Raw genomic sequence first — 25,669 nt, 5'->3', positions numbered from 1 at the left:
TGACCGTACCTACACCTAGCCCGGCTGCGGCTCCCCCTTGGCATCCACGTCGCCAGCCAACCAACAAGTCATCTCCGTGGTCGTCTTGCGGCACAGCATATAGCCCAGCATGCGTATCGAGGAACTCATCATCGACGGCTTCAAGTCGTATCCCGTGCGCACGCACGTCTCCGGCTTCGATGCCTCGTTCAACGCCATCACTGGCCTCAACGGCTCGGGCAAGTCCAATATCCTCGACTCCATCTGCTTTGTACTTGGCATCACCAACCTCACCGCCGTACGCGCGAACAACCTGCAGGACCTCATCTACAAGCGTGGCCAGGCCGGCATCACCAAGGCCTCCGTCACCATCGTCTTTGACAACACCGACCGCCAAAAATCGCCAGTGTCGTTCGAAAACTGCCCGCAGATCACCGTCACCCGCCAGATCGCCATGGGTGGCGCCAGCAAGTACCTCATCAACGGCCACAAGGCCACGCAGCAGGCGGTGCAGAACATGTTTCAAAGCGTCCAGCTCAACATCAACAATCCCAACTTTCTCATCATGCAGGGCAAGATCACAAAGGTGCTCAACATGAAGCCCGCAGAGATCCTCTCCATGATCGAAGAGGCGGCTGGAACGCGCATGTTCGAGGACCGCAAGGACAAGGCCATCAAGACCATGGCCAAGAAGGACCAGAAGGTCAAGGAGATCACCGCGCTGCTCGAGGAGGAGATCACGCCCAAGCTCGACAAGCTCCGCGAAGAGAAGCGATCCTTCCTCGAGTACCAGAAGGCCACCACCGAACTCGACCGCCTCACGCGTCTCGCCAAGGCCTACGAGTGGCAGCAGTTCTGTGCAAAGTACGAAGAGCGCAAGGCCCTCGTCGACCACAAGGCCCAGGACGTACAGGACCGCCAGGACGAAGCCGAGGCGCTCAAACGCCAGATCGAGAGCATCGAGAAGGAGCTCGCACAGATCGAAAAGAAGAAGGAGGCAGAGATGACCAAGGGCGGCAAGCTCCAGGCGCTCGTCAACCAGAGCAAGGAGCTCCAGCACGACCTCGTCAAGCGCAAGACCAACGTCGATCTCAAGATGGGCTCGGTCGACGAAGAGCGCAAGAAGCTCCAGGCGGACCAGGCCTCGCTCGAAACACTCCATCAGACGCTCAAGGACAAGGAAGCTGAGCTCATCGACCTTTCCGGCTCCTTCTCCAAGCTCAAGGCCGACTACGACGCTGCGGTCGCCGACGTGACCAAGCAGGACGAGCTGCTGCAGACGCTGCTCACCGGCATGGCATCCTCGTCCAAGTCCAAGGCCGGCGAGGCCTCGGCAGGCGGCTACATGGGCCAAATCGCCTCGGCGCGCGCCGAGGAGTCGGCGGCGAGCACCGAGATCGAGCAGTCCAAGCTGCGCATCGGCCATCTGGAGAAGGAGGTCAAGCAGAAGGAGCCGCTCGCCCGCAAGGCGCAGAAGGATGCAGCGGGACTCTTGGGCGAGCTCGAGTCGTCGCGTGCGGCAGTGCAGCAGCTCGAGGCGCACATGCACAAGCTCGGCTGGGACGACGATAAGGAAAAGTCGCTGCTGCAGTCCAAGTCCGAGTGGAGCCGGCGCGTCGCCGATCTGCTCGAGCGCAAGGAGGCGCTCAAGTCCAGGCTCGCCGGCATGGACTTCCAGTACTCGGATCCCGAGCCCAACTTTGACCGCTCGCGCGTCAAGGGTCTTGTCGCGTCGCTCGTCCAGCTCGACCAGGACAAGCACAAGTACTCGACCGCGCTCGAGATCTGCGCGGGCGGCCGCCTGTACAATGTCGTCGTCGAGGACGAAAAGGTGGGCTCCAAGCTGCTCGCCCACGGCCAGCTGCGGAAGCGCGTCACGCTCATCCCGCTTAACAAGATCAACGCGTTCGTGGCCAGCGCCGAAAAGGTGGGCGCGGCGCAGAGGCTGGCGCCGGGCAAGGTGGACCTGGCGCTCACGCTCGTCGGCTACGACGACGAGGTGAGCCGCGCGATGGAGTACGTGTTTGGCAACACGCTCGTGTGCGCCGATGCGGCGACGGCCAAGCGCGTCACCTTTGACAATGCGGTGCGCATGAAGAGCGTCACGCTCGACGGCGACGTGTACGACCCGGCGGGCACGCTCTCGGGCGGCAGCAAGCCCAGCACGGGCGGCGTGCTCGTCAAGATGCAGGACCTGATCAAGATCGAGCGTGCGCTCAAGGAGGCGCAGGCCGAGCTCGCCAAGGTCGAGGCGCAGATGCACGCCGCCAAGGCGCACATGGCCAGCTTCTCCAAGGCCAAGCGCGATGTCGAGCTCAAGCGGCACCAGGTGACGCTGCTCGAGTCGCAGATCAGCGGCTCCAACGCCACACGCATCATCGCCGAGGTGGACAAGGCCAAGGCGGCGATCGGTGAGCTGCGCGAGGCCATCGAGGCGGCCAAGACGCGCCAGCAGGAGGCGGCCAAGGAGGCCAAGCGGCTCGAAAAGGAGATGGACGAGTTTGACAAGAACAAGGACTCGAAGCTCGACGAGCTCAAAGCGGATCTGAAGCGCAAGAAGGCCGAGGTGGCGAAGCGCAGCGGCGAGATCAAGGCGCGCCAGGGCGAGGTGCGTACCTTGGAGCTCGAGCTGGAGCAGACGCGCGGCGAGATCACGGCGTGCGAAAAGACGATCGCCGAGGGCGAGCGCGCGATCGGCAAGGTGGAGAAGGAGCTGGCGGCGATGCAGCAGGAGCTCGAGACGCTGCAGGCGGGCGTGGAGCGCGTCGAGGCCAAGCTGAGCGAGGAGCGTGCGACGCTGTCGGGCTACGACGACGAGCTGGCGGCGCTGCGGTCCGCGCTCAAGTCCAAGAAGCAGGAGATCGCGGATGGCGCGCTGGCGATCAAGCAGCTGACGCACGAGCGCGAGAAGCTGGTGACGGACGTGGCCGGGTTGGAAAAGTCGATCGCGCAGCTGGAGAACCAGTTTGAGTGGATCGCTTCCGAGCAGCGCTTCTTTGGGCAGGCGGGCACGGTGTACGACTTCGGCAAGCACAACATGGCCGACGTGCGCAAGCGGTGCAAGAAGCTCGAGGAGACGCAGCAGGGGATGCGCAAAAAGGTGAATCCCAAGGTGCTCTCGATGATCGAAGGAGTGGAGAAGAAGGAGTCGACGCTCAAGACCATGCTCTCCACCGTGCTCAAGGACAAGGGCAAGATCGAAGATACGATCACCGAGCTGGACCGGTACAAACGCGATGCGCTGCACAACACCTGGACCAAGGTCAATGCCGATTTCGGCTCCATCTTTGGCGAGCTGCTACCGGGCAATACGGCCAAGCTGCAGCCTCCGGAGGGGCAGGAGTTGACGCAGGGACTCGAGGTCAAGGTGCGTCTGGGCACCGTGTGGAAGCAGAGTCTGACCGAGCTCTCCGGCGGGCAGAGGAGTCTGATTGCGCTCAGCCTCATCATGAGTCTGCTGCAGTTCAAGCCGGCGCCGATGTACATCCTGGACGAGATCGATGCGGCGCTCGACCTGAGCCACACGCAGCACATTGGCCAGCTCTTCCGCAACCGGTTCCGCGGCAGCCAGTTTATCGTCGTTTCGCTCAAGGAGGGCCTGTTTACGAATGCCAATGTGCTCTTCCGCGCGCGCTTCAGGGACGGCACCAGTCTCGTCGAGAGGACGGTCAACGCGAATCGCACCACCGCCGCCGACGAGGTGGACAAGGAGAACGCCCACCCGAACGCGGCGCCGCGCAAGAGGGGCAAGGCTGCCGGTGGCGCAGGTGGCGCGGGCGGACGTTTGGTGGCGGCGTAATCGCCGGCGTCCAGCAGCTGCTGGAAGCGTCGCGATAGTTCTTGTAAGATGCTGCGAATGAATCTGTATTTCTATGGCCATGCTGCCCCCGGTCGGTGTTTAGAGCGTGTGTAGCTCCGTGTTGGTGAAGATGGCTAGACTGCGATGCAGAAGCGGCAAAATCTCGACGCGATGCGCGTGTCGATCTCACAGCTTTGAAATTTCGGCGTCGCGCGGGGATTCGGCTTTGGGCGCGGAGATTAGGATGGACCCTTAAAGTCCTGCACGGACGCTGCTTTGCCTCTCCACCCGGTGAGTGCGAAAGGATATAAGGGCCGGGCTTTGTTTTGGTTCTTCTCGATGCGCATCCAACTTCACACCCGCACACACACACACACACACACATACGCAACCAGCGCAACGAACCAAAAGATGGCCACAGCGAAGCAGCTTTCCAAGATGACAGTGTCGCCGCGGCGATGGTTTGCGCGCGGTCATGCCGACCATGGCTGGCTCAAGACGTACCACACCTTCTCCTTTGCCAACTACTTTGACCCCACACACATGCAGTTCTCGAACCTGCGCGTCATCAACGAGGACCGCGTTGCCCCCGGCACCGGCTTTGGCGCCCACCCGCACCGCGAGGCGGAGATCTTTAGCATCGTGCTGGGCGGCGCGCTCGAGCACAAGGATAGCATGGGCAACACCGAGATCCTCAAGCGTGGGGATGTGCAGTTCACCAGTGCCGGTACGGGCATTCGGCACAGCGAAAAGAACGGCGGCAAAGACGAGGTGCACTTTCTCCAGATCTGGTACACCCCCGACATCCCGCGTCTCGAACCGCGCTACTATACGGCGCATTGTAGCGACGAGGAAAAGACCAACGCCTTCAAGACGCTCATCCAACCCGCTCGCACCTTGGGCGATGTCAAGCCGGGTGATTTGCCCAGGGGAGGCGTGATTCCAAGCCATGCGGATCTCGTCACACGCATGAGCATCATCACCCCCACTAGCAAGGTCGACCACGTCGTGGGGACGGATACCGGCGCAGAGGGCGAGAGGTGGCTGTACGTCCACCTCGCCCAAACTTCGGGGTACAAAGACCCCCGCAGTCGGGGTACCAACGCGTCCGAAGCGCAGCTGACCTTCAAGGACGCCAGTGGTGCCGATGTTGTGCTGGCAGAGGGAGACGGTGCGTACATCAAGCACGCAAGCGTAGGCGACACGCTCAGCTTCACCAACACTGGCGGCGCCAACGCCGAACTAGTGCTGTTTGATCTTCGTCCCGAGGCCTGAAGCCCCGCCCGCCTTTCTACCACTCGCTTTGTAAAAGTAGGCTTTGGTTGGAATGCCAGGTGTTTAGATGTAGATGACGGGATCGACGAGGCGGTTGGTGCGGCGCAGGCGCGCACGCACCATGGCGCGTGCTTTGAGTCGAGCCATACTGACGCGTGTGGGATCGACCTCGTGCTTCTCCTTGCGTACAGGTGGTTTGATGGTGGCGGGAGGTTCCGAGTCGAGGCCGCACTGGGCGTCAAAGTCGAACTTCTGACCGCGCGAGAAGAGCTTGACGTGTCCGTCGCGTACAGCGGCCCGGTCGACAAGGATGTACTTGACCGACTCGCTGCCGTAGGATTCGTAGAAGGCGTCCAGCAGGATCTCCTCCATGATGCGACGTAGACTGCGTGCTCCTCCCCCCGCCACCCGCTCCACCTTCTCCCCCACCCCCACCTCCACCTTCTCCTTCTTTTTCGATGTGGATGCGGTTGATGCGGTTGATGCTGGTGAAGGTGGGGACGTGCCGAGAGCGCGGTGGACGACCTCTTCGATTGCGCCGCGCGTCATGTGGAGTGTGATGCCGTTGAGCTGGAACAGCGACGTGTACTGGTCCACCAGACTATTGCGCGGTTCGGTCATGACGCGCACCAGGTCGTTGTGCGTGAGCGGTGCCAGCACGACAGACACCGGTACGCGGCCGATGAATTCGGGGATCAGTCCGTACTGCTCCAAATCGCCCGGCTCCAGCCGCGCCAGCAGCTCGGCCGTACCCAATGCACCGCCGTGCGACGCCAACCGCTTTCGAATCGTCTCCTCGATCCCCACAAACGCGCCCGACAGCACGAAGAGGATCGAGCTCGTGTCCACGCTGAACGACGCTCCCTGGCCCTGCACCCCTCCCGCCGGATCGCGACCACCCACACGCTGCCGCCGCGAGTTATACCAAGCCCCCAGCTCCTTCCCCCCCTCACCCGGGTTGAGTGGTGACCAAGCCTGAGGTTTCGCTTTGCCCCCACCAGCTGCTGCCGCACCGCTCTTATCGGCCACCTGAATCGTTGTCCCCTCTAGCATCCTCAACAACGCCTGCTGTACGCCCTCGCCACCCACATCTTTGCCCCCCGCTCCTCCTCCCACTGGCCCGCGTCGGAGCTTATCGATCTCGTCGATGCACACGATTCCGCGCTGGGCACGCTCGACGTCCCAGCCGCTTTCCACCAACAGCCGCTGGATGATGCTCTCCACGTCGTCGCCCACGTAGCCGGCCATGGTGAGCGGCGTGGCGTCGACGTGCACAAACGGCACATCCAGCGCCTGCGCCAGCGTGCGCAGCAGCAGCGTCTTGCCGCTCCCCGACGGTCCCAGCAGCAGGATGTTGGACTTTTCGAAAAACGGCAAAGTCCCTGGCTGCGAGGACATGAACGAGCCCATCCCCATCCCTGTCGACGCGGTGGTCGCTGAGGGGGCCGAGGAGGTGGGGGTGGACAGCCGTTGGTGGGCAGCGCGAAGCGCTCGCCGTGTGCGCTCTTCCGCCAAGCTCGCGGCGTGCGCGGCACGGTCCGAAGGCGACTCCCACTTATGCACGTCGGCCTCGGGCTTGGCTGTTCGTGTGCGCGGGGCGGGCTTGTTGGGCGGACGGTGCGCGATCGAGTTGGACGAAAAGTACAGCGGCGCCTCCTCCTCGCTCACCTCAGCTGGCGAGGTACGCTTGGCGGCAGGAGTGTAGTCCGACAGCACGGCGTCGTGCATTCTCGACGCCGCCTCTGCCAGTGCCGTCTCGCTGCCACCCTGACCGAGGCGCTGCTCCGCCTCCTCTGCTGGCGTCTTAACCGCCCTCCTCGGTGGAGCGTCTGGGGTGTCGCCGAACTTGCGCACTGTCTCGCTGTTCTCCTCGATCGCCTGGGGTCCGCCGGCGTTGACGAGCCACTCGCGCTCGGCGCGTCCGAACATAAGGCTGCGCGTCGCCTCGCCGTGTGGATCGCGGCTTCGTTCCGCGGCACGTTCCTGCTGGATCGCATGGTGCGCCTTCCAGCTCTCCCCGACCTCATCGCCTTCTGCCGGAGTGTCATCGCGCTGGAACTTGCCCAGTCGAAGCGATCGCGATGCAGGGGTGGCGTCGGGTTGGGCGTCGGCCAGTCGCTGCTCGTGCTCCTCGCGCATGCGCTGGTTCGACGCTACGCGCAGATAGTGGTTCCACACCCCCACGGCCAGCACCTTCTTTGCTTTGGTCTGGCCGACCACGTACGTGTCGAGGTACTTGACCAGCGAGCGCGGGCTCACCGAAGGCATGTCCGATGCGGGCGCGTGGAACGATCCCGCCGTCGACTCTGCGTCCGCAAACGACCTGCAGCTCGAGTGGAATGCCGAAGATTGTATGCCAGGATACTGTGCTGGGCCATGTGAGCCGCTTCGCAATGTTGGTGAACTCGAAGCATAGAGTGATCGAGGTGTTGGATCGGTATGACTCGACGTTGTCGCGGCCGGGGGGTGGATTTGATGCCGACCATGCTGGCTGGCAGTGCGCACTGCTGCAACGCGCGCTATTGTGGGCCGCACCGCTGCTGATTGTGGTCTGAGCATCATCCTAGTTGCGAATGCTGTGAGGATGGTGGTGTCGCAAAAGCAAAGCATGCCCATCGGCGGCTCAGAGTGTGGAGAACGCGTGAGTGCGCGAATCTGCACCTCTGCTGCAGCCTCCTGCCCGCCCCGACACCCGGTTTTTTCCCCGGCGCCGAACTCCGCATCCCCTCCGGACCCTCTTTGGCGTCATTCCTCTCGAGCTCAGTGGTGATGAGTTTGGTCGAGCATGGCAAGATGCAAATGATGGCGAGGGAGAACTACCCATCCGGCCAGCGACGACTTTTGATCCGGTGCAAACCTTCACCCAAAGATGAAGGACCAAGAAGAAAGTCACTGCGTCGCTTTCATTTGCAAGGCCAGGATGCACTGGATCCACCTCGTCGTTCTTCTACTTGTCAGCATCCAGATCCGCCTCCTTTGCGACTTGCCTTGCAGCCAGCGCCATCTTCGCTGCCAGTTGCCACATTCCACCTCTTTGTGCGTGAGAAGAACAATACGATGCAATTTCAATGGTGACCATGCAATTCGAGCCGCTCCAAGTGATCCGAGGCCGTGTGTGAGTCAACTCGGGCGTATTCCTGAGAAGCTGTAGCAAGCAAGCTAGTAGCGCCGGTTGAGCGCTTAAGCTGATCCAAGCCCCCCCATAGCATAAGCAGTCTCGATGCAATTGCTTCATACGGTAGCGACGAGGGTGTTCTGTGCAATTGTCCTTCCACAAACGAAAGCGACGCATGTGGATCAACACTTCCACGCATACCTCATGCCAAAGAGGGTATGAGCTCACCTCACTGAACGATAAAGTTGATCCAAGTCCTGCGACGAGGTTGTGCTGTGCACTTYGKKRTTGACCCCCCCCCCCCCCCCCCACATGAAGGGCAACACTTATCGTCTAGCGCAACAACGCATACGATTCACAAAGCAGACCACSCACACCGCCTTGAGCATCGCATGATGCCATTCGTAAAATTTGCGACGAGAGTATGCAGAATAACAAAAACACAACCATCCTCGGACCAGTACCCACCCGGCTACAGCTTGAGTTCCTGCAGGATGCGCTTGGCAAGCATCTGGTACTGCCACGGATTGCCACCGACCCTCCTAAACTGCAGACCATTCACACCCAGCAACAGCGGTACCTTGACGACAAAGATCTCGAAGCGCACTGCGAGCTCGGTTGCCTGAGCCGCACCCATGGTCTTGGCCATCACCGCTCCACCACCACCTGTTGCAGGAGAGGCAACCGAGGTGTCGCCGGCCACGCTCGCATCGAGCATGAGGTTCGAGTCGCGCGAACCAGAGCGGCGCAGCATCGAGTTGGCGCCCATCGAATCGGCGCGCTGCCTCGGCGACCGCGTTAGCAGCGACGGCTTCGAAGGCGTCTTGGGCGGCAGGGGCGGCGAAGCTGCTGCCTCTCCTGCCTGGGCAAACGCTGCACTGCTCGTCAACGACGGCGTCCGACTGCGAACCGTACCCGCCCCGCGCTCTCCACCACCACCGATGCTGTCGGCCACAGAACCATCCCTGCGCCCCGCACGATCCTTATCTTTGCTTCGACCCGATACAAACGAAAGTCGGCTCGGCTTGCGCTTGGGGCCCTTGCCACCTTCCTCGGACGTGGGCGAGCGCTCAGCCGTCTCGGCCTCTGCCGCCGCTGCCGCCGCAGCAGCGGCCACCGTCTCGAGCGGGATCCTCGCATTGCCCTTGCCCATCGAGTCGGAGCCCGAAAAGTCGAGACTCGGCAGATGCACGCACTCGTAGCCGCCGCGGATCTCGCGGTACTGCACGCCGATGCGGTCGAGCACCTTGACGAGCGACGCATGGATCACCGTGCGCGGCTTGGTCGACGTCGTCTGCACGCTGAACAGGCCCTTGAGGAAGATCGGCTTCGACGCGCCCTCGGCTGCCACGCTGCCGTTCTGCGCGCTCCCAGGCGAGCCCGCCGTGCCACCGCCGCCGCCGCCAAAGCGCTGGCGTCGCGTGGCGAGCACCGGCAGCACCTCGGCCTGCCCGGGCGTCGTAGGCCCCATCCAGCCGGTGCCCGAGTTGCTCGGACTGATCTCTTGCGCCGGCGACGTCTGACCGCCCGGCCTGCTGACCGCATCGCCCGCTCCTGCAGCGCTGAACATGTTGAGAGGCGCACTCGTCGACGTCGCCATGCCTGTGCTCGGCCGTCGCGCGTTGGACGCAGCCGCCGCCTTGGGCGACATGGACAGCCCCGCTGCACGCCCCACCGACGCTGCGCCCATCGAGCCCTCTCGCACGTTGCGCGCGTTCGGACGCGACACTGGCATGTCTCCAAGCGTGCCCGAGCGGCGCACCGTGGTGGCATTGTTGAGCGGCACATCGTCGTCGTCCTCGTGCGTAGTGGCGTGCTCTTCCGCCTCGTCGTAGTCGTAGGCATCGCCCGACGCACGGTTGTCCTCCTGCACCCCACTCAGCGCCATGTGCGCACTGCCGCGGCGCTGCTGCTGCGCATTGTTGCCCAGCAGCATGCCGCCCGTGCTCATCCGGCTCTGCTTCTTGCGCTCGCGCGCCTCGGCATCCAGCGGCTGCGACGGCGAGCGGCTCATGAACGAGCTGAAGCGGCGCGCCAGCGTCGCTCCATATCCGAGCGTCGAGCTGGTGTTGGCGGCCGAGGGCGACGACGCCGCCGTGCCCGCTTCCGACTTGGCCGGCGTCTGCAGTTGCGCAGCATTCTTGTCCGCGCGTGCAGGCGAAAAGGTTGAACTTTTTCGCCCGTCCGCCGCGGCTGCGTCGGCAGCAACGCCAACCACGCCAGCAGCGACGGCAGGCGTGGTGAGAGCGACGGGCGCGCGACGCGATGTGAGACTCACGCTGCGCTTGTGGTTGTTGGCCATCGCCATGCTCGTGTCCGGCACCATCATCGAGTGTCGATGCGACGGCGGTGCGACCATCTCTGCGACGGGCGGGGCGACCGAGAACGACTGCCGCTTGCCAGCCGTGCTTGCGGCCGGCACCGGCGTCATACCGCCGATGCTGCTCTGCGCAAACGCTGCCTCGTTCGGCGAGGGCAGGCCCTTTTCGCGCAGCGCCGCCTCCATCTCCTCGGCGTTGGCGCGGGCACGCGGCGGCCCAGCCATGATGCCCGTCGGCCGCGACTTCTCACGTGACTCGAACACGGGCGTCGGCGACGCAGGCACCGGCATCATGGCGGCCACTGGACGTGGTGGCGCCGGCCCTGCCAGCGCCGCTTCCTGACGCGACGGATCGTAGGCGCGGTGCGACACATGCGGCGCCTCGGGCACGCGCAGCGCTTCTTGCGGAATGTCGGCGGCGGTAGGCATGGCGCCGCTCGCGGCTGCCCTGGCGCCCGTACCGGCACCCGCACCCGCACCGATACCGGCGGCGCCCGAAGGCGGCACGGGCGGACCATTGAGCGAGAGATTGGACGATGCAAAGAACGAATGACCATACAGACGCTCGCGGTCCATCTTTTCCTTGACGAGAAAGTAGATCGAGATGAGCGGGTGGAAGCCACGCGTGGGATCCAGCGGCTCCTTGCCAAATGGCAGGAGGCCTGTGCCCGAGCCTAGGCCGTTGGAGCCGTTGGCGGAGCCGATGGACGAGTCGTCCTTGCTGCCGAAAGCCGCCGCAAGCGGGTTGGTGGTGAGCTTCTTGCGGTAGAATTCGATGCCCGAGAAGCGCCGTGAGCCCGTCTTGGACTTGACCGTGTCGGAGCCGCCGGCGGCGCTCATGCTTCCGCGCGTGGAGAGACGGTTGAGCGTAGAGGAATCGAGCGAGGAGCCGGAGTTGGCTGCGGTGCTGAGGCCGTTGAGGCTTGCAGGCAAGTTTTTGAGCTCCCAGTGGTGGAGCGAGGTCTGGTAGGCTTCGCTCGTGAGCACCTCGGTGAGCTTTGCGGTGATGGCCTCGGGCGTGCCGAACTCGAAGCCGACCATGCCCTTGATGACCTCAGGATCGAGGTTGTGGGGACGAAGCGGCGTGCGGTCCGGCAGATGCGGGTCGGGCGCGCCGTCGTAGCCCTTGACGATCCAGGCATGTGCGAGCACCTCGGCGAGCGTGGCGCGGTTGGCGGGGTTGGTGACGAGCATGCGCGACAAGAGATGCTTGCACTCGCCGCTGAGCCAGGCGGGGTACTCGACCTGACCGCGCTTGATCTTTGCATGGAGGGCAGGCATGCTCTGATCGTCGAAGGGCACCTTGCCGCACACGAGCACGTAGAGCACGATGCCGAACGACCAGACGTCGACCTCTGGGCCGGTGTAGACCTTTGCGTTGAGCAGTTCGGGCGCGGCAAAGTAGAGGGAGCCGCAGAAGGTGGAGAGGTGGGAGTGGGGCGAGAAGAGGTTGCTGAGGCCAAAGTCGATGATCTTGATGTTGCCAGTTTTGGAGATGAGGATGTTTTCGATCTTGAGATCGCGATGGACGATGCTGTTGCGGTGGCAGTACTCGAGTGCGCTGCCGATCTGGCGGGCGAACTTGCGTGCGCTGCGCTCGCGGAGGCGACCGTGGCTGATGATGTAGTCGAGCATCTGGCCGCCGTTGACGTATTCAAAGACCATGTAGTAGTGGTTTGTGTGGATGATCATCTCGCGCATGCCGCAGACATAGGGATGGTGGAGGAGGATCTGCAAGGAGCCTTCGCGGATGGTGCGGATCTCCTTGGACTGGTCCTTTGCGGCTGCTTTGGCGAGGAAGGAGGCGGTGGGCGGAGGTGGCGGCGGTTGCGGCTTGCCGTTCTCGTCGACGGCGGGGCGGGGCGACTGGGCGGCGGCGACGGAGGTGTGGCGTGGGATGATCTTGATGGCGACCTTTTCGCCGTTGCCCATCTTGACGCCGAGCTTGACCTTGCCCATGCTGCCTGCGCCGAGGGTCTTGCCGAGCGCATAGTCGCCGAGCAGACGCCTGCCGCGTCGTTCGCGATCGCGGTCTCGGTCGCCGCGTTCCTTTTCCCTTTCGCGTTCGCGCTCGCGCTCCTTTTCCTTGAGCCTCTGACGTTCGCGCTCACGCTCGCGTTCCTGCTCTCGCTCGCGCTCCTGTTCACGTAAGAGCATCTTTTGCTGATGTGCCTGCTGCTGCTGCTGCTGCTGGTATTCGAGCTGGCGCTCGCGCTCGCGTTCTTCGTGCTCACGTGCTGCGCGGAGTTGCAAGTGCTGCTGGGAGGAGCGATCGACGTTAGTGTCGCGTGAGGAGGCAAAGGTGTCGGTTGCGTCGAAGGTGTCGGAGCTGCCTTCGTCGACGCGGGAGTGGCCTTGGTGGTGTCGCTGAACCGCCTCGATGCGAGCGGCACGCGTCTCGAGCACGCTGGAAGGACGTGGGGGCTCGGAAGCCATGCCGCGACGGTGGCGCTGTGCGGGGTCGGGAGAGGCGGCGAGAGCCTCGCTGTGGTTCTGCGCGTGTCCGCGAGTCGGGGTGAAGGCGGCGTCGGGCACGAGACCGTTGGCGTCGCGTTGGTCTGTGACGGAAGGGTTGTGAGACTGGCGACGTGCAGCTCTTGCGGCGTGGTTGCGACGGATCTCGTCGATGCTGTTGCGATTGCTGTCCATCATGGCGCGATGAGGATCTGCATCTGGCGGGGAGAATGGACCCATGGAGATGGAGTTAGGCATGCGCAAGGGCTCGACGGAGGAGGAGGAGGTGGAGGCATCGAGCGGAGCCTGCCTTGGTGGCGTGCGAAGAGGAGAGGCCGAGCCAGGCGAGGGAGCGAATTGAGACGCTGCGAGCGGACGCGGGATGTGCTGGGGTGCCAAAGCTGCTAGGTTGGGAGCTGCCGAGGTCGAACGAGGGTCGACGGTGGAAGCGGCAGCAGCGTGAGGTGCGGCCGGGTTGGTGGCCGGGAGAGAGAGCTGCTCGGCGTTGGTGGGACGCGTGGAGGGCAATCCTGGCAGCGGCTTTGTGATGTCGGAAGCGGATGTGCGAGAGGAAGCGTCTGGACGGCCACCTGGCTGCACGAGGCCGTAGTTGGAGTTGGGAAGCTTGTCGAGCGAGCGACCGTTGGGGCTGGCTTGGTGGTGTTGCGAAGCGGCAGCAGGTGGAGTGGGTGATGCGGCCGCCGAGGATGTCAGCGTCTGCGTGTCGAGCTGCGAATCCTCGGGCACGCTCGTGAGGGGAGCATGCTGGTCGACGCCGACGGTGGGGGGCATTGCGGCAGCGAAGGCGTCCGACATGTCGATCTCGTGTTTTGGGGTGTGCATGCGATCGTAGAACTCCATGGCGTCTGTGGAACCGGGACCGCTGGGCTGTCGAGGGTGCATGTTGGCTGAAGCTCTGCGGTGACGAAGAGTGCGGCGGCAGATGGAGAAGCGGGTGAAGCCGAGGCAAGGGGGGGAAAGTAGGATCTAGCGCGGAAGGGAGTGGAGGGAGAGCATTGATTGCGGTGGTGTGTTGTAGCTGTGCGAGATGACGGAGTACGAGATGGAGAGAGTGGGTCCAGAATAAAGAAGATTACGGGCGGTGTGCACGGCGACAGCGGCTAGAGTGCGGTGCGCGTACGGACCGAGAGCGATGCCGAGATAGGAGCCAAGGTTTGTGCCAACGGTTGGGATGGCGTTTGCGGAGTGGATGGCGCGCGTGTCGGTCGGTGCACAGGAGTATTTTGGTGGGTGGTATTGCAGCACCAGAGCTACTGGAGGTGAGTGGCGGCGCGCGTGTGTGGTAGCCGGACGTCGATAGCGGAGATGGCAATGTGGGTGAACGAACGGTGCACAAACGCGGATGTGCGTGCGAGGTGAGATGGTGAGAGGAAAGGCAGATGGATGGCGACGAGGAGCAAGCAGGCCTCGGAAGCTCGAGCCGATTTCTGGTTGCGGGCGGAGGCAGAGGCGGAGGCGAAAGCGGTGCGTTACGGGAGGCGCGCGGCTCGTGGCTCGAGGCTGCAGCAGCAGGAGAGGTGGGTGCACTGCTGCTGTGCCTCTCGCGGTGCACGCCGACGTCCGGTGCTCTGGGTCCCAAAAAGGCCTTTCCAAAAAGCCCTCCAAAAGAGGCATCCAAAATGGCAAAGGCAGGCACGCGCTCAGCTTTTGGCGCTCAGCTGCCGAAAAAGGGTTGCCAGCCAGCCAGCGACCCATCGATCTGCCCCATTTCTGGCTGCCCCGCCTCGCCTCGCCTCGTCTCAATTCCGGCACGTCGAGGCAGCCAAAGCGAATTTCCACAGGCGTTGGTCCTCTATCTGTGTTCGGCTGGTGCAAGCTGCTGCTCTCCATGCTGGCCTGAGCGGAGACCTGCCGAGCTTGTTCCGCCGGTCTAACAAGCGCAATGTTCCGCAATTCGGCGTTCTCGCGACAAGACACCGCAAGCTGCTCGTGATTGTCAAGCTGCCTCTCCGCCTTCCGCTTGCAAGCGTTGCTGCTGGTCCGAGTGGCCGCAGCCGAGCGCGCATTGGTGGCACATTGTAGTCTCCTTTTTGCTTCCAGCTTGCCAGGCGCATCTCGCATCGCTCCTTGCGACGCCACATCTCTCTACATGGATCCACGTTTTCACCAAGCACTGCACTCACCGACACAGCCGTCCGCACGCACTCACTCGGAAGACTTCAAGCTACCATCTCGTCAAAAGGGGATGGTCGTGGTGGTCAAGGTTGGAGAGTGGGACTATGCCAGCCCATCAGTGCGCTGGCATGCAACTCGACGCTCCCTTTCAGGCGTGCACGCCACGTGCCACAACACAGGAACGCCGCTCGCACCTCTTCTACAAACAATAAGAACATACTTGTATGCAGTAGCTGGCAATCCGAACATCAACTGGCACTATGGCGGAGTGGTTATCGCGTGGCACTCGAATCTTTCTGCATTCGAGGGGAATTCTTCCCCACTCAACAAAAGCATATGCCATTCCCTCTGGGAGCACAGGTTCAAATCCTGTTGGTGTCGTCTTTTTTACATTTTGTGATCCAAGTTCGGTCTAACACAGCTGACACTTTTTTTTTTGGCGTAAATGGACGCGTCGGCGTGTCGAGAGGCGTTGTCAGCTGCTGTTCTTGCCGCGCGTGTTGGTTCGAGTTGGGTGGAGCGAGCGAGCGAACGGTGACGCGCAGCTGCCAACCTCTCGACTGAGCTCGCCCCCACCTCTTTCATCTCTCCTCCTCCTCTTCCCGGTTCCCACGACGTCGGATCAGCCGACACAATACTCACCCGCACCATGCCGGAACAGCCGAAACTCGCAAACTTCTTTGGCGGCGGAGCGAGTGCCAACGCGGCTCCTTCATCGTCGTCGTCGGCCAAATCGCGCCAGCTCGACCTCAAGTCGGCATTCGCCCCGAAAGCGTCCGCCTCGACCAAGCGCGAAGCGACCTCGACGCCGCCTGCCACCTCGACAGATCCAGCGCCAGCTCCGGAGGCGCCCAACGCATCCCCATCACAGCCGGCTGTGCCGCAGAGAAAGAAGCGCAGGATCGTCGAATCCGACGACGAGGACGGCCCCGACCCCGCACCCACACCAGCCGCACCAAAGGAGGCACCACCCGTCGCAGCCATCTTTGCCAAAAAGCCAGCGACGACCACTCCCAGCAACACAGCACCCAAGCAAAGCAACCCAATCGACGCCACACGCAGCGATGCCGAGTCCGACGATGCCGGCTCGGAAGTGGAGGAGCCCGAGGACGACGACGAGGACGACGCCGACGTACAAGAGGAAGAGCAAAAGGGCGCCAAGAAGCTCGCTGCGATCTTCCAGAAGCCGTCGGCGGTGCGCGACACCAAAGTGAGCTGGAAGCAGGGCGAACCCGTCCCCTACGCGGCGCTCGCCGCCGCGTTCAGCGAGATCCAGGCGACAACCAAGCGGCTGGAGATCACCGAGATCCTGACGCAGTTTCTGGTGCGCGTCATCGAGCGGTCGCCCGACAACCTGCTGCACGTCGTCTACCTGTGCATCAACCGGCTGTGTCCCGACTACGAAGGGCTCGAGCTCGGCATTGGCGAGTCGCTGCTCATCAAGGCCATCGCCCAGTCCACGGGGCGCGAAGTGCCACGCATCAAAAAGGACCTCGAGTCGCTCGGCGATCTCGGGCTGGTGGCGCTCAACTCCAAGAAGAACCAGCCGACCATGTTCAAGGTGAGCAGCCTCAAGGTGCCGTCGGTGTTCAAGCAGCTGCGCGAGATCGCGCTCGTGGCGGGCAACAAGAGCCAGGATCGCAAGATCGGCATGATCAAGAAGCTCCTCGCGGCGTGTCAGGGCGAAGAACCCAAGTTCCTCATCCGCTCGCTCGAGGGCAAGCTGCGCATTGGGCTCGCGGAGCGGTCGGTGCTCGTCTCGCTCGCGCGCGCCGTCGTCATCTCCAAGCTCGGCAAGTCGATCGCAAAGCTGCCGCAGGAGACGCTGGCGAGCAAGCTCGAACAGGGCACCGAGGTGGTCAAGGCCGTATACTCGGAACTGCCATCGTACGATCTCGTCATCCCGGCACTGCTCAGGGGCGGGGTGGAGGGGCTGCGCGACGAGTGTAAGCTTACGCCCGGTGTGCCGCTCAAGCCGATGCTGGCCAAGCCGACCAAGGCGATCAGCGAGGTGCTGGACCGGTTCGAGGGCCAGCCGTTCACGTGCGAGTACAAGTACGACGGCGAGCGCGCGCAGGTGCATCTGCTGGCGGACGGCAAGCTCGCCGTGTTTTCGCGCAACTCGGAAAACATGTCGGTCAAGTATCCCGACCTGGTGGAGCAGATCCCGCGCTGCATCCGGCCCAGCGTCAAGTCGTTTGTGCTCGATGCAGAGGCGGCGGCATGGAAGAAGGCCGAGCTCAATCCGGACACGGGCGTGCACGAAGCTGCCAAGCTGCTGCCCTTCCAGGAGCTGAGTCGACGCAAGAGGAAGGACGTCAAGGCGGCGGACATCAAGGTGAAAGTCAAGCTGTTTGCATTCGACCTGCTGTACCTCAACGGCGAACCTCTTCTGTCGCGCCCGCTCGACGAGCGTCGTCAGCTGCTGCTCGAGCATTTCACACCGGTCGAGGACGAGTTCGACTACGCAAGGGCCGAGGACGGCACGTCGGTGGAGCAGATCGAAACGTTCCTCGAACGCTCGGTCAAGGAAGGCTGCGAGGGTCTCATGGTCAAGATGCTGCGCGGGCCCGATTCGACCTACGAGCCCTCGCGCCGCTCCATGAACTGGCTCAAACTCAAAAAGGACTACCTCGCAGGCACGGGTGACTCGCTCGATCTCGTCGTCATCGGTGGCTATCTCGGCAAGGGCAAACGCACCAACGTCTACGGCGCCTTCCTGCTCGCATGCTACGATCCGGACTCGGAAAAGTTCCAGTCCATCTGCAAGATCGGTACCGGCTTCACCGAGGCCGACCTGGACGCGCACTACGCCACGCTCAAGCAGCTCGAAATCGGCGCGCGCAAACCGTACTACGACGTCGGAGATGCCAAGCCCGACGTATACTTTGACGCCAAGGTCGTATGGGAGGTTCTCACCGCTGATCTTTCCCTCAGCCCCGTATACACGGCTGCCAAGGGGTTGGTGGACCAGCGAGGCATCAGTTTGAGATTCCCGAGGTTCATCAGGATTAGGGACGATAAGGCGCCCGAGGACAGTACGAGTCCCGAGCAGATCGAAAGCATGTATAGGGCGCAGGCGGTGAACAGCTCCAAGTCCAAGTCGGCACTCGATGAAGACGATGGCTTCTGGTAGTGGGCGAATAAGAAATTTTGCATTCGACGCCAACTAGGCGCGCGCGTGCGAGGGGTGCGGCGGTTCATACGGTAGCCACATGGCCGATTCGTACGAAGCCGGCTGGGAGAAGGCCGCATTTGGCAGTGATGCTGGTGAGGAGGCGGTGGGAAGGAAGAAGGCGGTGGTAGTTGGGGCAGGCAGGATCGTGATGCGCTGGGCAGCGTTGGTGATGTATGTTTCACACGATGCCTGCCCGTGCTCTGGTGTGAGTGGATGCACCACCACATGCGGCAGGGCCACGGCTCCCGTCCGCAGCGGCACCGCCGTCAGCGTGAGTGTGACGCTCGTCTCTTGCTGCGATGCTGCAATGTCGAAGCTGCCTCGTTTCTGTCCATCCACCAGCCACGTTTCAAAATCGGGTACCACATCCCAGATCATCTTTGCGGCGACTCGGTCACCCGACGCCCACTGGCGCGATACTGTGATAGCCACAGTCAACTGTACGGGCTGACCGACGACCAGGGCAATGTCGTCGCTCGGCGGTGCGCCCACATTGAGCGTGACGGCATTGACGTACTCGACGCTGGGTACGTCGACGGGGATGGTCAGCGTCTGCCATGTGTGGTCTGCATCGCCATCACGCCCAGCCGAGGCTACTGCGTCGAGCGCCCGAGTCACCGTGCCGAGCACATCGGCAAACGATGCAGGTGCCTGTCCCCACGTGCGCCATTCGGTGCGCCACCAAGCCGCATCCACCTCGCCAGTCCTCACACCGCCGGTGATCGAAAACGCAGGCAAGTCAACGCGCTCGCCAACGTACGCCCGCAGTGCATCGTGCACCAACCGCGTCGCCTCGTTCCCCCACCCTGGCGTCTGCAGCGCGCCAACCGCTAGCGAAACAGCCTCCTCGTGCAGCGACCGGTAGTTGACCGTGAGCCGTAACCTCCCCCTCTCCCCCGGGCTGGTGGGGTTGACCATGCGAAAGAGGTATGTGGCTGGCTGGCGTGGCGTCACGGTTGCCTGACGCGCCGACCCGCACGCCGTGATCTCGAGCGTGCCCGCTTGCGCACCGTCGCCATCGTGGTCGAGCCGAACAGGCTGCAGCCGGATGCTGCCGGCGCCGGCGGCCGAAATGGTGAACTTGGACAGCAGCGAACCGGTGCGGAAAAAGTCCTGCACATTCACGCCCAGTGGCAGAGCGGTGCGCAGCTGCACCCGCGTCGTCAGCACGCGCCTCTTGCCCGCCGCTCTCTCGCCCGCTGCGCTGATGTACGACATCGTCACAACAGCGTCCAGAACCCCCGACTCGGGCACATGCAATAGCGGCACGGTAAAGCGTACCTCCTCGTCTGGCTGCAGCGTGGTCAGCGATACACCGTCCGCACCAGCCTGGATTTGAGCCGTGCCGTCGCTCGCAAGGACAGAGGTGTCGACGAGCGCAGTGCCGTCGGCAGCACCCACGCGCACCTCGGCGCTGTCGATACGGTGGCGTCCCGCGCGCACTGTGACTTGCACCTCGCGCGTGCGGTCCAGGTGGATCCTCCTCGGCAGCGCTAGCGCCACACTGGGCGCCGCACCGTCCTTGGGCACGCGCACCACCGTCGGCACCGCCGCCGCCGCGTCGTACTGAAAGATGAGCCGCGCGATGCGGATCTGAGTCACATCCACGGCGTACGCGCCATGCGCCGGATGCGCATTGAACAGCTCCACCCGGTTCCTCCCCGGCTGCAGCGTGGTGGTGCTCGAAGTGTACCAGAGCGACTCGGCGTGTTTCCCGACCAGGCACACGCGGACGTCCTGCACCAGCTGCGCACACGGCAGCATCGACGTCACCTCCACCGTGAGCACCGATCCGTCCTCGCTCCCCACCAGCCTCGCCACACCGCTGGGGACAACGATGGCAAACAGCGGAAACCCGCTCACGGGGATCTCGCGTTCCATGGCCGACGACGCGCGCCGCAGCTCGTCGCACACATGCGCCGGGTCGGTCCACTTTTCTGCCTGCATCCCGGTGATCTTCGCGCTGGCACGCGTCTGCACACTGGCGCGCAGCACCGCCAGCGCCGCTGCGACCCACGCGCGGTCTCTGGGCAGGCCGAGTTGGGCGTGGCACTCGAGCTGCAGTGCCAGCGCATGCGCCTCGAGCAGGCCGAACCGCGCTGTGGCGTAGGCATCGCTGATGGAGCACAGGCTCGTGTGGGCCGCAGCATAGTCGGCGCGCAGGTAGCGCAGCGTGGCCATGACGAGACGCACGTGCAGCGTGTCGCGGTGGCGCGAGGCGGCTTTCCAGCCCGCGGCGATGCGCTCGCACAGCGCAAGGTAGTGCGAGTCAAAGTGCTCGCGCGACTCGATGGCCTGCTTGAGCTCCGGCCGCGACGGCATGCGCTTCTCGTCGAGCTGCAGCGCCGGGCCCAGCCCCGCAGCACCCTCGCCGGATGCGTCGTCTGGAAGCGCAGGGAGGTCTCGATTCCTCGCCGTCTCGCTAGCCCCGCTGTCGGAGGGGCGGGCAAAAGGGTCGAGAGCGGGGAGGTGGCCGGCTTGGATGCCGATGCGGTCGAGTTGGCGACGTGCGAGGTCGAGGAGCTCGGACTTGTTGGACTGGAACGCGGGCGTGAGCTGGTCCACGCCCTGGTCGGATGTCGCAGCGCTGCGCTGTATCAGCCACGCCTGGCACTGCTCGACGACATCCAACGCGGCCGAAAAGACCCACGACTCGATCCACTCGCTGCCGAGTCTGGGATTGCGGCGCAACATGCGCCCTACCGCAGCAATAAAGAGCGGTGCCTCGCGCATCACCGCCGCCACCCTGCCCATCTTGCCCAGCAGCGCCGACTTGCGCGCAAACAGGTAGCAGCGAAAGTCAAAGAGCGAGATGTCGTTGCGCCGGATGAGTTGTGCATACGGCTTCTTGTGCACATCCAGCAGCGGGAGCGAATCGTCGTTCACGTCGTCGCCTCCGACGGGTGCGAAAGCCACGGCGCCCGTGTGCATGGCCTGGGCAAAGACGATCTCCAGATCCTCATACTGGCCCACGGCGTCGTCTTTGAGGCCGACGGCATCGAGCGTGCGCGCCAGCGAGTCCTTGGCGAGAAAGTAGCTGCAAAAGTCCCACCCCTGCTGGCCCCTCGTGACGCCGCAGCGTGCGATCTCTTGCTCCTGCGCCTCGATGGTGGTGGTAAAGGTGGCGGAGGCCGCCTCGCGCATCTTGGTGAGCAGCTCAGCCCAGATGGTCGGGTCCATCGAGTGCAGCCCGGACCGGGTCAGCGGCACGGCAGGCACGGGTGGCAGGCGGGAGATCTGCACGACGTGCTCCTTTTTCGAGGTGCTAAAGTCGGCGCGCGCCTTTTCGAGCACGTTGGCCTTGGACTTGTTCATGAAGCGGCCCATGCCGGTCTTTGCCTCGGCGGCGGGCGTGGCGTTGGCGAGGCCCGAGATGCCCGCGCCCTCGGGCGGCGTGATGAGCACGATCAGGTACTCGGGCTCCGTGGGCACGATGGATATGGACGCAGGCAGCGTGGCTTTGGACGCGCCAGCCGAGGTGGTGGGAGTCTGTGGGCCTGATGCCGTCACGGGTGGGGTGTCGGAGCGCACGGGCGGCGTGGCGGACCGCAAGGAGCCCAGGCCGAGCGAGGTGCGCGAGGACGAAGCGAGCGTCGGCGTGCCTGGCGCTGCGCTGCTGGCGCCGATCCCCGGCTGCCGTGCATGAAAGAACGATAGACTGCTGATCCACGACCGGATCTCGTTGCGCACGGTGGTGCGGTAGTGCTCGCTGTCCTCGCACACCACGAGGTAGAGATGCACAAACGGCCTGTCGAGCAAGCCCGCGCCGCCGGGCTGTTCAAAGTAGCCTGGATCGCCTCTCCATCTGCGAATCTCGTCGGTGAGTGGTTTGAGGGCGACGTCGAGCGTCTGGATGGTGCGAATGGTCGATCCGGGCGCGAGCGAAGACGACGCCTGAGCAGGCTTGCCCTGCTGAGCTGCCCTGGCTGCGACGGCATCGAGCGTAGACTGACTCGGACGCCAGTGCAGGTTGCGCAGCGGCAGCTGCTGTTGCAGGAGGTTGATGAAGTGCGGCGTGAGAGGAGCCGCCAAGAGCGCCTGGGAAGCCGCAAAGGTGACGGTGATCCTCTCGTTGCCAGGCGACGGCTGCTCGGCCATGGTGACGCAGTGCAGGGCTGGGCGGGAGCAGGCTCTCGCGTCACCGCCTGCTCCTGTATGCGTGTGCGACGTATGTGCGCCAGGGCGGACAAGAGGCGATGCGATCGGGTCTCTAGGTCGGAGAAGGTGGATAGTGGTGTTGAGAGTGGGTTAGGAGCACAACCATGCGACACCGGCGAGGAGGGTCTGTGCATCGGAAGAAAATAGTGGCGGTAATTTCCTAGGTCTAACATCCCCATTTAAAAATGCCAGCCCGATAAGATAGCCCGCATGCAGCCGCGCACAGACCCTCACTGCATGCCTGCCACGCCGAGGAGATCCTGGTCGTAGTGTCCATTTGTCCGATGCGGTCTCGGCTTGCGATGCTCGGTTGTGTCTTGTCGATGATGGCCGCTAAGCCAAATGACGCTAAAGTCGGCCTGCTTCGGCACCATTGCTCGGACCGAGAAAAGCAAGAAAGCGAAAAAAAAAGCGATGCGCTGTGCTGCGATGAATTGCGATGCCGACTCCACATTTCTCTTTTTTTTTTTTTTTTGCCCTTTTCGAGCCTTTTTTTTTTTATGCGTGCACATCGATGTCACCCGACTGTGACTGAGCCGCTCCATTGTCATGGCTCGAGGAGCAGGAGGATGGCCACCTTGGATCTGCTCCACCACCATCGTCCACATCATAGATCCCAGCATTTAGGGAGGCATCCTACGTGTCGACATCGCACGCGCACGCGCACCTAGCATCTTCCCGGCATCCAGCGTCCCTTGGGCTGAGAGGGTCGAGGTGCTGCTGCGCTCGTACTCGTGCCCATGTCCAGCTCGACGCAATCGCCACGGCCGTCCTCGCCCATCGCCACGCGGCGCCCTTCCGGCCGTCGAGCCTACTCGCACGCCTCGCGCGTCTCTGCAGCTACTGATGACGCCACCGACGACGGCTCCGAGGCCACCGCGCCCGCGCAGACCATCCGCGATGTGTCGCAGGCGTTTCGATCCGGCAGGCCCAGCCCGTACCACATGGCGGTGGTCACGCTGCTCGGAAGCCTAGCAAGCGGAATGCCCCTCGCTAGCATGTTCAAGGTGTACACCTACATCATGTGCGAGGTGTACGACCCCTCGATCCGCAACGAGCCCCTCTCGCACAAGTCGAGCCGCCTCGTCGCCGCAGCTCGCAACATGCTCGCACCGGCATCCGCATCCGCATCTGCGACCGCATCCGCATCCGCATCTGCGACCGCATCTGCGACCGCATCTGCGACCGCAGCCATGCTCAAATTGCCACCGGCGCCGGAGCTTCCCAATCCGCCGCGCTGCTCGCTGCCGTGGGTGCAAAAGTCGACGTCGTCCTACTCGGCGGCCATGGTGACCGTCGGTGCGCTGCTCGGCCTCATGACGCTCTCGCGCGCCTCGCATCTGTCGCGCCGCTTCGGCAGGCGCCCGCTGCTGCTCATCGCGCACGTGGTGATTGCGCTCGCCATCCTCGTGTTCCGCGTGGCGGTGGTGCTGCCGCCCGTCGCAGGCGCAGTGGTGCTCTATGCCGCCGTGGTCATCTCGGAAGCTTCGGCAGGCGCGCCTCTGCGCATCGCCATCCAGAACTACGTCGTAGACACCACCTCGGAAGCACAGCGCGCTGGCGCACTCAGCTTCATCGAGGGATTCGGTCAGATCGGCGCTTTCCCTTCGAGCGCGCTCGGCGGTCTGCTCGCCAGTCTCACCAACGAGTTCTTTGCGCCCTTCTATGCCGACTGCGCGCTCATGATCCTCGCCGTCGCATACATCCTTGTGATTGTGCCCGAAAGCAAGCCGGGCGCCGAACACACGTTTGTCGACCAGTGGATCCACTCGGACGAGCTCGAGGCGGATGCGCAGTCGCAGTCGTCAGGCACACATCCCGATAACGCAGGTGAAAGCGCGGAGCAGAACCACTCCAACCTCACCTGGTCCTCGTGCCACACCGACCGCGACTCGTCCAAGCTCAAGTGGCGCTCGCGGCTGCGCAAGCTCAACTTTCTGCGTCCGCTCGCCATCTTTGCGCCGAGGAGGAGGCACTTTTCGCCCACCACGGAGCACGATGTGATGCACGCACCTCTCGACACGGCGGACCACGATCAGCGCCCGGCTCCGGGGCAGCAGGCGGAGCTGTCGACGGCGGTGCACAAGGTGCAGAGCCGCATGGATTTCCGGCTGCTCAATCTGGCGGCGGTGGTGGTGTTTGAAGAGACGTACCAGGCGTTTATGGTGCCGCTGCTGCTGCTGTACAACAGCGAGCGGTTTGGCTTTGACGTGCTGCAGAACGGCTACCTGGTGAGTGTGCTGCAGAGCACGCGCGCGCTCTTCCTCACCGCCATCTTCCCGCCGGGTGTGGCGCTGGCGAGGAGGTACGTGACCAAGCTCGCGGTGGCGCGCAGGAGGAAGCAGGTGCGAAAGCTCAAGCAAAAAGCCCAGGCGCACAATCACGCGCGCACGCCGGGCGATGCGGGTACAGCAGCCAACGACGAACGTGCACCGCTTGTACGCGGCGCTTCGAGCAAGTACGGTAGTGTGGACGCTCGCGACTATGGCAAGCAGCCGAGCAGTGCGGGTGCGGAAGGCTCGGTGCAGGCTCGACCCGCACGCCGACGCCCGTCGTACCGGTCCGCAGCGGCATTGGGCAGTCTCAAGGCGAACAAGCGCACTTCGATGGCGTCGCAAATCAGTGTGGGCAGCAACAACTGGGAGACGCATTCGATCTTTACCCACTCGCCCTCGGACCTGATCAAGCGCATCCAGCGCGGCAAGCTCGACATTTCGATCATGGTGGCGTCGTACACGCTTGCCACCGCCTCGTTTCTCGTCATGGCCAGCTCTGCCAAAGCACCCACCACGAGCGGTGGGGATGGGGATGGCAAGGTGTGGTGGAGCAGTGCGTGGATTCCACTCGTGCTGGCGGTGGTGTTGCTGCAGATCTCGGCGGGCTCCACGTCGGTGCGTACGGCGCTGGTGGTGAATGCCGTATCGGAGGACGATCAGACCAAGGCGCTTGCGGCACATCAGATTCTCGTGACGACCGTGGCGGCGGTAGTGCCGCTGCTCACGTCGTTCGTGTACGGTGTGGCGCTCGAGCGGGGCCACCCCGAGCTGGTGTGGCTCTTCAAGGCGTTGTTTGCCGCGCTAGCGGCGGTGGGTGCACTGGGGTTGTTTTGGAGCCATCGAGGGTTCTATGAAAAGGCGCATGACGAGGACGAAGATTCGCACAGCGACGACGACGAGTCGCACACATAAGAGCACGATTGATGGTCATGGTAGAAGCGATTTTGCAATCCATATACACATCTCGAAGGTGGTTGGG

General features: G+C 63.5%; 7 protein-coding genes and 1 non-coding gene across 8 annotated transcripts; 5 read left to right on the top strand and 3 right to left on the bottom strand.

The window, feature by feature from the left end:
• Positions 1 to 109: 109 nt before the first annotated feature.
• Positions 110 to 3,778, top strand: PAN0_004d2435 (nuclear condensin complex protein; the record flags this gene model as incomplete). The annotated part of the gene is made up of 1 exon (XM_014802379.1): positions 110 to 3,778. One exon carries the CDS (start codon positions 110 to 112, stop codon positions 3,776 to 3,778), a length of 3,669 nt encoding a protein of 1,222 aa, XP_014657865.1.
• Positions 3,779 to 4,189: 411 nt separating this feature from the next.
• On the top strand, positions 4,190 to 5,053 carry PAN0_004d2434 (rmlC-like cupin; the record flags this gene model as incomplete). Its single annotated transcript, XM_014802378.1, has 1 exon — positions 4,190 to 5,053. The coding sequence occupies one exon, from the start codon at positions 4,190 to 4,192 to the stop codon at positions 5,051 to 5,053; it is 864 nt and encodes a 287-aa protein (XP_014657864.1).
• Positions 5,054 to 5,116: 63 nt separating this feature from the next.
• PAN0_004c2433 (clpX ATPase regulatory subunit) lies at positions 5,117 to 7,615 on the bottom strand (the record flags this gene model as incomplete). Its single annotated transcript, XM_014802377.1, has 1 exon — positions 5,117 to 7,615. The coding sequence occupies one exon, from the start codon at positions 7,613 to 7,615 to the stop codon at positions 5,117 to 5,119; it is 2,499 nt and encodes an 832-aa protein (XP_014657863.1).
• Positions 7,616 to 8,640: 1,025 nt separating this feature from the next.
• On the bottom strand, positions 8,641 to 13,845 carry PAN0_004c2432 (CAMK CAMKL KIN1 protein kinase; the record flags this gene model as incomplete). Its single annotated transcript, XM_014802376.1, has 1 exon — positions 8,641 to 13,845. One exon carries the CDS (start codon positions 13,843 to 13,845, stop codon positions 8,641 to 8,643), a length of 5,205 nt encoding a protein of 1,734 aa, XP_014657862.1.
• Positions 13,846 to 15,332: 1,487 nt separating this feature from the next.
• PAN0_t004d0002 lies at positions 15,333 to 15,459 on the top strand. The gene is made up of 2 exons: positions 15,333 to 15,369; positions 15,415 to 15,459. It is a non-coding gene; the product is annotated as a tRNA-Ser (tRNA).
• Positions 15,460 to 15,727: 268 nt separating this feature from the next.
• On the top strand, positions 15,728 to 18,214 carry PAN0_004d2431 (DNA ligase I; the record flags this gene model as incomplete). Its single annotated transcript, XM_014802375.1, has 1 exon — positions 15,728 to 18,214. The coding sequence occupies one exon, from the start codon at positions 15,728 to 15,730 to the stop codon at positions 18,212 to 18,214; it is 2,487 nt and encodes an 828-aa protein (XP_014657861.1).
• Positions 18,215 to 18,247: 33 nt separating this feature from the next.
• Positions 18,248 to 22,788, bottom strand: PAN0_004c2430 (ER to Golgi transport-related protein; the record flags this gene model as incomplete). Its single annotated transcript, XM_014802374.1, has 2 exons — positions 18,248 to 22,466; positions 22,649 to 22,788. The coding sequence occupies 2 exons, from the start codon at positions 22,786 to 22,788 to the stop codon at positions 18,248 to 18,250; spliced, it is 4,359 nt and encodes a 1,452-aa protein (XP_014657860.1).
• A 366-nt stretch (positions 22,789 to 23,154) lies between these two features.
• On the top strand, positions 23,155 to 25,602 carry PAN0_004d2429 (uncharacterized protein; the record flags this gene model as incomplete). Its single annotated transcript, XM_014802373.1, has 1 exon — positions 23,155 to 25,602. One exon carries the CDS (start codon positions 23,155 to 23,157, stop codon positions 25,600 to 25,602), a length of 2,448 nt encoding a protein of 815 aa, XP_014657859.1.
• Positions 25,603 to 25,669: the final 67 nt, after the last annotated feature.

The sequence above is a fragment of the Moesziomyces antarcticus genome, assembly GCF_000747765.1.
Source record: "Moesziomyces antarcticus DNA, scaffold: scaffold_v10004, strain JCM 10317, whole genome shotgun sequence".
NCBI lineage: Eukaryota > Fungi > Basidiomycota > Ustilaginomycetes > Ustilaginales > Ustilaginaceae > Moesziomyces > Moesziomyces antarcticus.
The sequence above is the reverse complement of the archived record's forward strand: the minus strand, read 5'-3'. Positions and strand labels throughout refer to the sequence as shown.